This window comes from Eptesicus fuscus, chromosome 1 (assembly GCF_027574615.1).
Source record: "Eptesicus fuscus isolate TK198812 chromosome 1, DD_ASM_mEF_20220401, whole genome shotgun sequence".
NCBI classification, from domain to species: Eukaryota; Metazoa; Chordata; class Mammalia; order Chiroptera; family Vespertilionidae; genus Eptesicus; species Eptesicus fuscus.
Window position 1 is genome coordinate 10,169,915 of NC_072473.1, and position 12,883 is coordinate 10,182,797.

Here is a 12,883-nt window from a genome sequence, read left to right on the forward strand (position 1 = left end):
TCTTCTGGCATACCTGATATTCAAACATTGTTATGTTTCATGATGTCCCACAGCTCCCTTAAGCTGTCCTCCTGTTTTTTTTTCTTTCTTTCTTTTTGGTTCTCTGATTGAGTGATTTTTTTCAACCCTGTCTTCTAATTCACTGATTCAATTCCCAACTTCCCCTAATCTGCTGTGTATTCCTTACAATGTGTTCTTTATTTGTGCTATGTTATTCTTTATTTCTGTTTTCATAGTTACTATATCTTTTCTCATGCTGTTGAGCATCTTTACCATCATTATTCTGAACTCTGTATCAGATAAATTTCTTATCTCTGCTTCATTGATCTCTTCTTCTGGAGAATTCTCTTATTCTCTAATTTGGGAGTTGTTTCTTTGCCTCCTCGTTTTGGCTGCCTGTTTGGGTTTGTGACTATGTATTAGGTAGATCTGTTATGCCTCTCAATCTCTAGTGCAGGAAAGTGTCAAATGCTGTTTCTGACTGATTAGATCAGGCAAAGATTCAAAGCCTCCAGAGACCACCTCAGTCTACAGAATGATAGGATTTTATCTTAAACTAGTGACCCGGTGCATGGATTCATGCACATTGAAAGGAAATTAATTAGAAGGTGGCCGGTGGGGTGGGACTGGGAGTGGGTTCCCTCCAGCAAGGGGTCCCTCGGCCTAGTCTGTGGGGATCAGGCTAAAACTGGCTCTCCGACATCCCCTGAGGGGTCCCGGAGTATAAGAGGGCACTCTGCAAAGTTGCCATCATACAGGGTGTGGAATGCAAATGCAAGTGTGCAGTAAACCAGATTTGGGGCCAACAGTGCCCCAGCAACAACATAACCCACGGCTGAAGGTGGAATCGTGTGGTTCCACGAGGAATTGGGCTCCCTCCTCTCTGGTTTTGGGGTGTGTCACCCAAGAACTGCTGCTGCCAAGTCACTGCAGCTCGGCAGCTCCTGTGTTGAGCATCTGCCCCCTGGTGGTCAGTGTGTGTCATAATGACCAGTCGGATGGTCAGACACTTAGCATATTAGCCTTTTATATATATAAACTAGAGGCCCAGTGCACGAAATTCATGCACATGGGGTGGTGTGGGGGTGTCCCTCAGCCCAGCCTGCACCCTCTCCAATCTGGGTTCCCTCTCACAATCCAGGATTGCTGGCTCCCAACCACTCGCCTGCCTGCCTAGCTGCCTGATTGCCCCTAACCGCTTCTGCCTGCAAGCCTGATCACCCCCTAACCACTCCCCTGCCAGCCTGATTGACACCTAACTGCTCCTGGCCAGCCCGATGGCCCCTAACTGCCCTCCCCTGCAGGCCTGGTTGCCCCCAACTGCCCTCCCCTGCTGGCCTGATCAGCCCTAACTGCCCTCCCCTGTCGGCCTGGTTGCCCCCAACTGCTCTCCCCTGCAGGCCTGGTCACCCCTAACTGCCCTCCCCTGCCAGCCTGGTTGTCCCTAACTGCCCTCCCCCTGCTGGCCTGGTTGCCCCAACTGCCCTCCCGTGCAGGCCTGATCCCTCTCAACTGCCCTACCCTGCAGGCCTGGTCACCCCCAATTGTCCTCCCCTGCAGGCCTGGTTGCTCCCAACTGCCCTCCCCTGCTGGCCCGATCACCCCTAACTGCCCTCCCTTGCCAGCCTTGTTGCCCCTAACTGCCTTACCCTGCTGGCCTGGTCACCCCCAGCTGCCCTCCCTTGCAGGCCTGGCCACCCCCAACTGCCCTCCCCTGCAGGCCTGGTCGCCCCTAACTGCCCTCCCCTGCAGGCCTGGTCACCCCCAACTTCGCTCCCCTGCCGGCCTGGTCACCCCTAACTGCTCTCCCTTGCAGTCCTGGTCCTTCCCCCTAACTGTCCTCCCCTGCTGGCCTGGTTGCCCCCAACTGCCCTCCTCTGCCGGCCATCTTGTGGTGGCCATCTTGTGTCCACAAGGGGGTGGCCATCTTTGACCACATGGGGCGGTCATCTTGTGTGTTGGAGTGATGGTCAATTTGCATATTACATCTTTATTAGATAGGATTGCCCTCAGGCAACCATCCATAGGTGTGACAAGAGGCTTTTTCTTCAACACTGTGGGGCAATTTCTTCTACCTGGAGGCTAATTATTATTCTCAGTCTCTTAATGGGCCTGAACAACTCCATACCATGGAGCAAGGTGTTTTCCAATAGGGTGGATCAACTGTCTTACCCCAGGCAAGGTCACCTGTATAGCAAATGTCTGTGAGAAAGATGGTCTCTGCAATGTGATGGAATGACTCAGCACAAGAAACCAGGGTGTCTGCCATTGGAGTTCTAACCCCAGAGCCCCAAATCATGACTTCTGCTCATACAGCTCCAGTCCACTCTTCCCTCCCTCTGCCAGAACACAAGGTGATGGCTTGACAGGAAATTTTGTTGTTAGCCCTTTGAGGGTGCCTGAATTCCCAGCTATCTCTCCCTGGCAGGCAGCAATTCTGCTGCTTTTCACAGCCAGATGTTATATGGGTACCCTTCTGAGTTGTGGTGCTCTCTGCTGGGAGCCCCAGCTTGGCGATTAGGCCCTGGAGTTTTCAGTGGCAACCCCCCACTCCTGAGATACTCTCTGGAACTTCAGTTGCTGTTTGTGGGTGCCTGTCCACCCCTTTTGTGCCTCCGTCCCTCCTATCAGTCTTTATGTGGTCTCCACTTTCAGTCCTTGGGTATCAGGGTTCTCTCCAGGGAGTCTTCTGTTGATTATTTAGGAAAATTTTCTGTAATTTAGTTGTAATTTCAGTTTGGACCTGGAAGCATATCTGTGCAGCATTCACTTACTCCACCGCCATTTTTAATCCCAAGTCTTCACTTAGTATTGTAGTTTCAATATTCCTTCATATTAGTGAAAATTCTTTGACATTGTGATTGATTTTTAATTGCTTTGTGATATTTTCTATAATCATTTATAGAGATGTTTTCTGCCTTCACACATATTTAATCAAGTAAAAGATGTTGCTTTGCTCGTGTTTTCCTAGATGTTCTAGTAACTTCTTTACAATTAAGTGTTCTAAAACCATAAATATGAATAAACTGTGTCACTGTTAATGTTTCTACTCTTGATTTTAGAGAATAGTTAGCAGAAGGAATCCAGTCATTTGAGAAAGTGGTTTTCCACAGTCATATAGATATTCAAATGTAAAATAGAGCAAATAAAATGTGCCTTTTTGAAAAATAAAACTAGTTGAATTGCTTTTTAAAGACTGTAAGTTAAGTAATATATGGCCTCTATTAACATACAGGTAACCAACTTTTTGGGGCCAAGGTATCTTGTTTGCTGTCTCTTAATATTTCTATTTGTATTAAAATACCTGGATAGTATCTGAAGCATAATGTCAGTGTTTTCAATTAGAGGCTTTTTTTTCTGGAAGAATGCTTTGTATTAAGCATTTTTCCTGTCCAAATTTTTCTTACCTTATCTATTTTTATTTAGTACTAGAGGCCCAGTGCACAGATCCGTGCACCAGTGGGGTCATTTGATCATTCAGTCACTTAGGCTTTTATATATGTAGATTAACTTATAAATATAAGATTTTTATAAAGGAATTTTCCAGCTTCAGGCATTTTTTTACTTTTATTTATAACTAGAGGCTCTGTGCACTGACGGGGTCCCTTGGCCTGGCCTGCACCCTCTCGCAATCTAGGACCCCTCAGGGTATGTTAGAGAGCTGGTTTTGGCCCGATCCCTGCAGGCCAGGCAGAGGGACTCCACTGGTGCATAAATCAGTGCACCGGGCCTCTAGTATGCATATAAGATCTTTGATTAATCTCTTCCTGCCCTCCCCTCTCCCCCTTTCCCTCTGAGATTCATCAGTCTATTCATGTTTCCATGCCTGTGGTTTCTGCTCCTGTGTGAGCATCTGTCCCCTAGTGGTCAGTGCACGTCATAGCTACTGGCCAGTTGGCTGGTCGGCCAGTTGGCCAGTCACTTAGGCTTTTATATAGAGAGATGTTTCTGTAGCAGCATTGATTTTGTTTATTTCTTTTTCATGTTCAGTACCTTGGCAAGCCACTAATAATGAACTTGTCAAGCTGGTTTTAAGAAGGTAAATAGAAAAATGAAGATAATGAAAATGTTTCTGCTCTTTCCCTTGGAGGGTTGCAGAAAAGGCATTCTTTAGACCATGTGTTTTTTAGACTCCTAATTCTGAGGTTTTCAACAGCATGAAAATGGTCCTGCAGCAGAGTTACAGATCATTTGTAATAATGCTCAAATTGCTAGTTGGAATGAGTCTGTGCCAAAGGCTAATCATTAGCCATGGTTGATTAGATTCAGTTCCTCCTGTGCTTTTTAGTCGCTTTACCTATGTGATTGAATCTTCATGGTTATTTGAACCAGATGTCATGCATTTTTCATATTCATTATATTTGTCATAGAATGGTAGGAGAATGATTGAAAAATCAATATGATAAAAATGTCTTCCCATTTAGGAAAGGTCCTGAAAACATTAGTCATTCCGAACAACTCAAAGAAAAGGAAAAACAAGGTTTTTTCAGGTCAATGAAAAAGAAAAAGAAGAAATCTCAAACAGTAAGTAGATGGCTAATTTCTATATATGGTACAATGACAGACGAGTCTGTGTTAGTCAATGGGTACTTTACATTTTGTATGTGGCAATCGATGTGAATGATTTTTTTGAGATCTTACATGCATGCACTGTATATGTTTCTCAAATTCTATACAACTGTCCTTTTGTCACAGAGCCTCCTTTAGACTCAACAGAATCTCTCCAGGAATAGAAGAAATTTAATTTGGATGAGAGAGAACACTTTAAGCCTCTCTCAATAAATGTCGTATCTATGTGGATTTGTAGTCATGTAAAACCTATGAAACTACAGGATTTATTTCTCTCTGGGGGTTAACAATATGTGGAAACTCAGTAAATGGTTTTGTTTTATTTTTAAATCTGAAAAGTTATAACTAACCATCATTCATTATTCTCCCTTGGCTGGTTATCTAATTCCCATGTTGACAAGTGCACTTCTGGGCTGCAGAGTCACCAAGAGGAAATAGGATTTGACATTTCAGGGCTTGCTTTAGTAGGAAGACATGTATATGCTGTTACTGAACTGTGAAATAGAATGAGTCTTAGCTCCTGGGAGCCCTCTGCCTGAACCCAGGGCTGGCTCCATGGAACCGTGCACATTACATCATTGAACCATGCAAGCAAGGATTCTGCTGGTTAGTGACATGAGAAAACATGGGGAAGCCAGACCTCCAGTTCAGCGGGTACTTCTTTACCCACATGAGGCCTGCTTCCCCCTTTGCTTTATGGCATCTTCCAGACTACGCAATGTTGAGTGGATCATTTTAAATGATTTTGTTTCTAGTTTTACTTCATACATGATTGACTCTCATTTATTTAGAAAGGTAAAAAGATTCAAGGATTATGAGTCAGTGGTTAGTAAAGACGAAATAGATGATAGTATCAAAGAATAATAGCTGAAGTAAGGATTTTTTACTTCACAGATGTTCTAGAAGTATTGGTAATCCTTCTAGATTACCTTTCTAGATTATTCTTTCACTTGCTTGTTTGTTGAATTTATATATTTCATTATAAAATAAATATGAGCTCATTACAGAAAAATTGAGAAAAAAATGATCATTTCTAATCTTATCACTCTATTACAACTAGTATTAGGATTTTGGTATAATTCCTCTTAGCTTTTTAGCCTATAGATATGTTTATGGGGAAAGGTGGTTTTTTAGTTTATTTTTAATAATAGTAATCATTCTAGTACAATTTTGTATTCTGGTTTTTAATAGTATATCTATTTATCAATATGCACAACATTTATGTGCTACACAAATTTTATTGTCTTCATTTTAATGGTTGCATGATATTCCTGAAGTGTTTATTTTTTTAAAAACTGCCTTATCTCTAACTGAAACTCACTTAAAGCAGAATTTCAAGTCAAAATGTCGCTGGATGAACAAAACAGACTTAATTTAAAGTAGAAAAGCTCAAAATATTTAAAGTGCTAATAAAATAACACTTTTATCATTGCCTATAGAACATTTGTCTGTCATGAACATTGAACTTAGACTACCTCCTCATAACCACTCTTACTTTTATTTTGATGTGTTTGTTCTTGACCTCAGGTCTATAGCCACTTGTGAGGTGGTTAAATGGAAGAAAGTGGCAAAAACGAAGGAATTGAAGGTGTTTTGTATATAGATTTGGATTTTGATGTCTGTCTGTCTTAGACCAACATTAAATTGAAAGCCCCCAGCTCATTGTGGCTTAAGTCAAGTATACACACACACACACACACACACACACACACACACACACACGTTGATTGACTATTATTCAGGATCTGGTTCAAATTTTAGATGTTGAAATAGTATAGGTTAAGAGAAATAGGAAAATTATTATTCTCTAACATCCTCTCCACTTGAATGTACTTTTTAAAGGTTTTCATATATTTTCTTTTTTTTAATGTTTTTATTTATTTCAGAGGAGGGGAAAGGGAGAGAGAGATAGAAACATCAATTATGAGAGAGAATCATTGATCAGCTGCCTCCTGCACTCCCCCTACTGGAGACTGAGCCTGCAACCCAGGCATGTACCCCAACCAGAATGTAACCGTGACCTCCTGGTTCATGGGTGGACGCTCAACCACTGAGTCACACCAGCTGGGCTATACATTTCATTTTTGGTCTGTAAAGTAACTTCAAAATATCTCTGTACAGGACACAGTGCCTTAAGCCTTGCAAACCAAAAGTTTTTTGTACCTCTTATTTTTTAGTTAAAAAGAAAAAGTTTTTAAGGACTTGGGTATCTAGCGTAAGATTTCCAAAGAGCACTTAGTATATCCTGCTAGACCTCAGCCTCCTAAGCCAAGCATTTTGTTAACTCAGTCCCCTTCACATGAACAGAAATAGAATTAAAGTTAGATTTTTCCACTTCCTAGAACTCAGCCAAAGGTATGCTTGAATGCTTTGTAGCATTTGCAATAAGGTTCAAGAAAGGGGAAATCTGATGCCCGGGGCACACACAGAAACAGGACATTTTAAAGCCTCCATGGATCCTAAATCTAGTTTCACCCTTTTATTTTGCTGATATAGGAACTACCCAGGCAAGTTGAGACCTGCCCGAAGTTGCACTATCAGTTGAGAGAACTAGAGGCGGGTTCTCCTATCTAGCAGGCCCAGGCTTAGTCCCTGCCACCAGCCCCATCTCTGTGGAGAGCCTCAGACCACTTGTTCTTTGGGGCTCTCTTGTGGCCTCCTTAGTGATGCAAGTTAAACTCTTTCCTGGGAGCCCATCATGGGAACAAGAAACTTCATGGGCTATTTTACTTAGATGTTCTCATACACGCAGCCGTAAAAGATGATCGGAATGCCTTCATGTGCATTCTACTTCTCTGAGAACTGAGATAACCACAACAGGGAAAAGTGGTGCCAAAAAAATAATTTTATATTATAAAGGTGCCTGCTTTGACTCAAGCAAATCTGGAAGCCGCCTTGGGAAATCTGGCTTCAGTTCCAAATCCAGAGAGTTACATAAGCCCTCAGAGCATATGGTGATTGCCAACTTGGTAGTTGTACCCAAGTTAGTATCTATCTCAACTGGTAATCATGCTTCAATTTAAAGACTGAACTTTCTGCTTCTTCACTGTGAAATCCCGTATTCTGAATTGCACCAGATATTTTCCATGGGAGGCATATTTCTAACAGCCTAGAACTAGGCTTCTTCCTTGAAGGTAGAATCCTGCAACAGTGGTCTTCATCTTCCAAGTGATGTGTTCTGGTTTACGAGTTGACCGTGTTCAAAGGGTCTGCAGTATCTTTTCTTTTCCCTAATAGGCAGATTGCATGGTAGATTATTTAATTGCAGAAGTCTTCTCTAGCAATTAGGAAGAGATTGAAGTTCATCAATAGCTCTTTAAACACAATTCTTAATAATAATTATATTTCTGATAATAAGCCCTGAAGTGTTTTGTAAGCTTAATGTGAATGATGTGTGTAGGTTTCTAGGCATCCCTTCAGTAGGTATTGATCATGACCGCATGTTTTCCATATATGTAGAAGTTTTTGACATGTCTTAATTACATTGTTGGCATCTTCATGTCCAGGTGAGAAATGACACAATACCCCTTCTAGATACACACATAGCACAGGCATTCTGTCAGTGACTGTTAATATTTAACAATTTAAGGGCTTCCAAAGGGCTAGAAGTTTCAGTAAGAACATCTTTTTTTCTTTTCTTTTGCAATTAGTTTATTTGTATCTTATATTGCAGACAGATTCCACCAACGGGGAGAATCCAAGCATCAAGAAATCCCTCTTTCCTCTTTTTAATTCAAAGAATCATTTAAAGCATAGTTCTTCTTTGAAAAAGCTTCCTGTAGTCACTCCACCCATGGTACCCATTTTTACGTATGGTAGCCCTGAAAACTGCTCCAGTAAACTTGTTTTACTGATGACAACAGCATGTCTTTTATTTTCATGGGGTCATATTCTCTTTGTGCTAGTTAAGTACCTGAGCCAGTTCCATAAATTCACTGAGATATAAATTATTTGCCATTCTGGATATTCTGAATTAGTTAAAGAGGTTGAAGTATAAAAGGCTATTGAGCAAACAAACTAGTGAAAGGCTAGTTTGGGTTGTCTAATTAGCCAATTGTTGGCAGACAGCTTTCATAAAACCCCTTATTTCCTGTAAAGAAATCTATTAACACTTATAATTCACCAATGTCTTTTTGTTTGGCTCACAGTTTGTTAACACTTGGTTGGCAGTTTATTTCTTTGAAACCAAGTTGAATTGACCAAAATGAGTGAGCTAGCTGGCTCCATGAAAAAAACAGCTTCTGTTAGTTGGTAATTTGTTTTTTTTCTTGCCTGGCTCTTGCTTTTGCTGGTCACTGGGTTAAAGCCAGGGCTTTTGTTTGGCATTTGAGTTACTCTACTGTGTTCACCAAAATTGGTGAATGGACCAGTTGCATTCATGTGGAATTTGTGGCACAAATTTCCAGCATTTTCATCATGCATAATTCTAGACCCAGATTCTTAACTGGGCAATGTCTTGTTATTATGATTCAAACATACTTTTCCACTTTGCTACCCTTTAAACCTGCTAGACTTCTTTGAGTACCACCAAACACAGTGTCTGGATCATTTTCCCAGCAGGAACAAATTTTTGTTTTATTGAACTGGTTCATAACCTAACTGCAATGTGGAATGAGGATACGACAGCAATTCCTGGTACAGCCCAATTTAACTGCTCTCTCTTACAGCGACTAAAACTAACAGCATGGGAATGCTTTTAAAGGTTGAGGTTTTAACAAAGCTGCATGACATCTGCCAATTTTTCCTAATGCAGGGAAAATTATTAAGAGGGCAGCAGAATTTAACTGGCATTACTTGCATTGTGAACATTGGGAGAGTTTGGGTTTATCTTTTTATTTTTTTTCTTGGGTTTTTTGGGGGGTGTTTCTTGAGGAGGGTTGAGTTTTGGTTTGATTTGATTTGCTTTTGTTCTCCTCTTGGGTGTGGTTGCATATTTTAGTTAGACTTATTGGTGTGCTAATTGAATCCTTGTCTGTATCCTGCTCTAGGTGCCCAATTCTGAAGGCCCTGATCTTCTGACATTGCAGAAAGCCATTCACTCTAACACCACAACTGGCAGACCAAAGGAGTGGCGTCCTGAGAAGATCTCTGATCTGCAGCCTCAAGTGAGTGGCCCAGGCATCACTCCTAGACTCTTAGGCTGCAGTGATCGTCTCTCCTAATTGGAGGGGGCATAGTTGAAAAATGTAGTCTGTCAATGTTTCAACAAGTATTAACATCTCCCCAGAATATCCAGGTGTATCTTGGGGGTCCAGATGGATCTTGCATCAGTGAGCCTTGTCCTAGGGAAAAAAAGTAATCTTCCATTAGACTTCACCTAGCTGGGGTTTGGGGTGGGAATGGGATTAAGGGATTAATAAGACATGGCCCAGCCCACGAATACTTTATGGCCTAGGAGAGATAGAAAATCTATAAATAACCATAATTGGTGAAAAAAGTGAGGTATGCCATAACATGTAAGGGTAAGTGAGAAGAGGTGGTGGGAAGATTAAAGGTTTCATTAAAGGTGGTAATATATAAATTGGGCTTTGAAAGACTGATACAATAAACTTTCTTGAAAGAATATTTAAAGTTTTGAAATCCATACTATATTTTTAATGTTTTTTTTTATTGATTTCAGAGAGGAAGGGAGAGGGAGAGAGAGATAGAAACATCAACGATGAGAGAGAATCATCGCTAGGCTGCCTCCTGCATGCCTCACACAGGGGATCGAGCCCACAACCCGGACATGTGCCCCAACCGGGAATCGAACCATGACCTCTGGTTCATAGGTCTCTGCTCAACCCCTGAGCCACGCCAGCAAGGCATAGGCTTTTTTATTAAAGAAAAATAACTCAAATCTTGTCTGGAAAAGAACAAAAGAACAGATAAGGTTGGATTAGGCCCTCCTTCTCCCTAGGGCCCCCCCCTCTCTGGCTCTATGAAGTCATCTCAGATCTGCTCATTTCCTCCCAGCTTTCCAGTCTACCCTACATACACTCTCATCTTGTCTTCCAGAGCCAGCCATTAAAATCATTGCGCAAGCTGTTGCATCTCTCTTCAGCTTCCAATCACCCGGCTACTGGGGACCCTCGCTTCCAGCCCTTAACACCTCAACAAGTCAAAAATGCCTTCTCGGAGATTCGGATTCACTCCCTGGCCCAGGCCTCTGGCACGAGCAGTAACATCCGACAGGAGCCCACACCAAAGGGCAGGCCAGCCCTTCAACTGCCAGGTCAGATGGACCCTGGTTGGCACGTGTCCTCTGTGACCCGGAGTGCCACAGAAGGGCCTTCCTACTCTGAACAGCTGGGAGCCAAGAGTGGGCCAAATGGGCACCCTTATAACAGAACAAATCGGTCTCGAATGCCAAATCTAAATGATTTAAAAGAGACGGCCTTGTAATGTGTGCTTGGGGTGGGGGTGGGGGTGGGGGGGACAAACCAGTTGGGAGGGGAGGGAAAGGGTTGGAGGGTGGGATGGGAAATGGGCTGGGCCAGAGTGGTAAGCCAGTATTTTCAGCTTTATGAAAGTGTGTGCAATATCGTATGTGTGGAGCCATCTGGCTCCTCACGGCCACAAATGCTAGTCAGGGATCTTAGAGCCACAGGAGTTCCTTAGGGATTGCCAGTCTCCACGGGTCTTGTGTGAGCATGGATAGGGTATGCCATTGAGGAAGAAAACATTCTTGCCAGTTTCTCCCCTACATTTCAGCTGTAGTGCAATCCCTGTTGAACTTGGGAAAGCCAGGATGTGTTCTGGCACTGCAAGGAAAAGAAAAATCCGTGTTGACCGATGCCCTTACCACAAATTTTTTTCTGCCTAGACTAAATGTGGGGTTTATTGTAATCCAGGAGTATCCCTTTGAAGGGTTAGTAGATGAACTAATTGTATGTCTTAAATTGTTTTCTAAACTTCCATATTTGATAGGATTTGTAACATTTATTTATAATTAATTAATATTGTACTGTTATAATCATACCTTTTATGTTACATGTAAAGTTATTTTGAGCTGTTTGGAACATTGTGAAGCAGTGGGACAGCTACAGTAGTTTCTATAAAAACTAAACAGTAACATTTATATATTGCATCAGGAGTACTTTATTCTATATATAAATATATATATATATGATAAATATGTGTCTGTTTTATAAATATAATCATTTAAAGAAAGTATCGTTATGACACTCTGCCATATTTTTATACATTTGTAATATGAAGTGAGTATTATACTTCTTATCAAGGGAGTTGAATTGTGGCTATATGTGACTGTAACAGTAGGAACCTTGCTCAACTTTTAGGCCCCAGCAGTAGCTTCTAGACATGCTCCTTGGTAGCAGACGGGATGCAGCATCTCCTTGCAAACCCACAGGGGAAGAAAGTGGGCTAGGCCAGTGAGAACTCCAGCAGGCCTCGTCTCTGTCCTCACACAGTTGGCTCCGCTTCATGTCCAGGGACGTTCCTTGTACCTGAGGGAGAACAGATCCAGGCTTACTCATGGTTCTTTGTAGAGAGAATGGGCTCTTCTACTTAGCATTAGTGTAGAGCATTGACCAAAGATTTGCCAGTGAACATTCCTAGTTGCAAGGTTGTACGAGGCCCCTGTCTGCAGACCTGGCATACCAGCTCTATGCTCCTAAATCCTGTGCACTGTACCAGACTCGGTGGGGGGGGGGGGTAGGGGGGAGCTATATGTGTGGCATTTCTATTTCTAAATACTTATTTTGTTACTGCTCTTTACAAGATAATTTAGGAGATATTTAAAAGGCTTCTGAAGCCATTCTAGATGTAGAAGAAATTGCTATACCCATTTTTTTCTTCCTGGGACCGTCCATATATAACAAGGTTATGCATACACACACACACACACACACACACACACACACACACACACACACACACACACGGTCAGAACAGGAATTATCTTTCTCTCATTTGATCTCCTCCAACTCCCAAGTTGCTCCCAAGTTTCATCAAGGCCTTTGGCCAACAAAGGTCATAGCCTCATGACTCTGGGCCATCCTTGGCAGAAATCACACAACACCATCATCCATCAAGAGCATTAGATTTTTAGAAGTAGTCTCCTAGCAATAATATTTTTAAAGATCCCCTCCTTCCCCTCAAGGAGGTAATGTCTTGGTATTTAGTACTTGTCCCAGGATTCTGAGAGTGTCAGCCCTGAATCAAGTCAGCTGTAACTGAAATGTACTATTACTGTTCCCCCGCCCCCACGATTTTGAGAATTATAGTTCTGATGATTATGAAGATTATAAAGAAAATGTGTTAGTTTCTTTGAAGCTTAAATTGTGTGCATATTGCATTTTATATAACTACT

The 12,883-nt window shown here is 42.0% G+C and overlaps 1 protein-coding gene across 1 annotated transcript in view; it reads left to right on the plus strand.

The window, feature by feature from the left end:
• CDKL5 (cyclin dependent kinase like 5) overlaps positions 1–10,953 on the plus strand; it is a 161,986-nt gene extending 151,033 nt beyond the window's left edge. Inside the window, exons 16-18 of the mRNA XM_008154551.3 lie at positions 4,425–4,524; positions 9,558–9,674; positions 10,567–10,953. Of these exons, the coding sequence (XP_008152773.1) occupies positions 4,425–4,524; positions 9,558–9,674; positions 10,567–10,953 (604 nt within the window). The remainder of the gene's footprint in view (positions 1–4,424; positions 4,525–9,557; positions 9,675–10,566) is intronic.
• Positions 10,954–12,883: the final 1,930 nt, after the last annotated feature.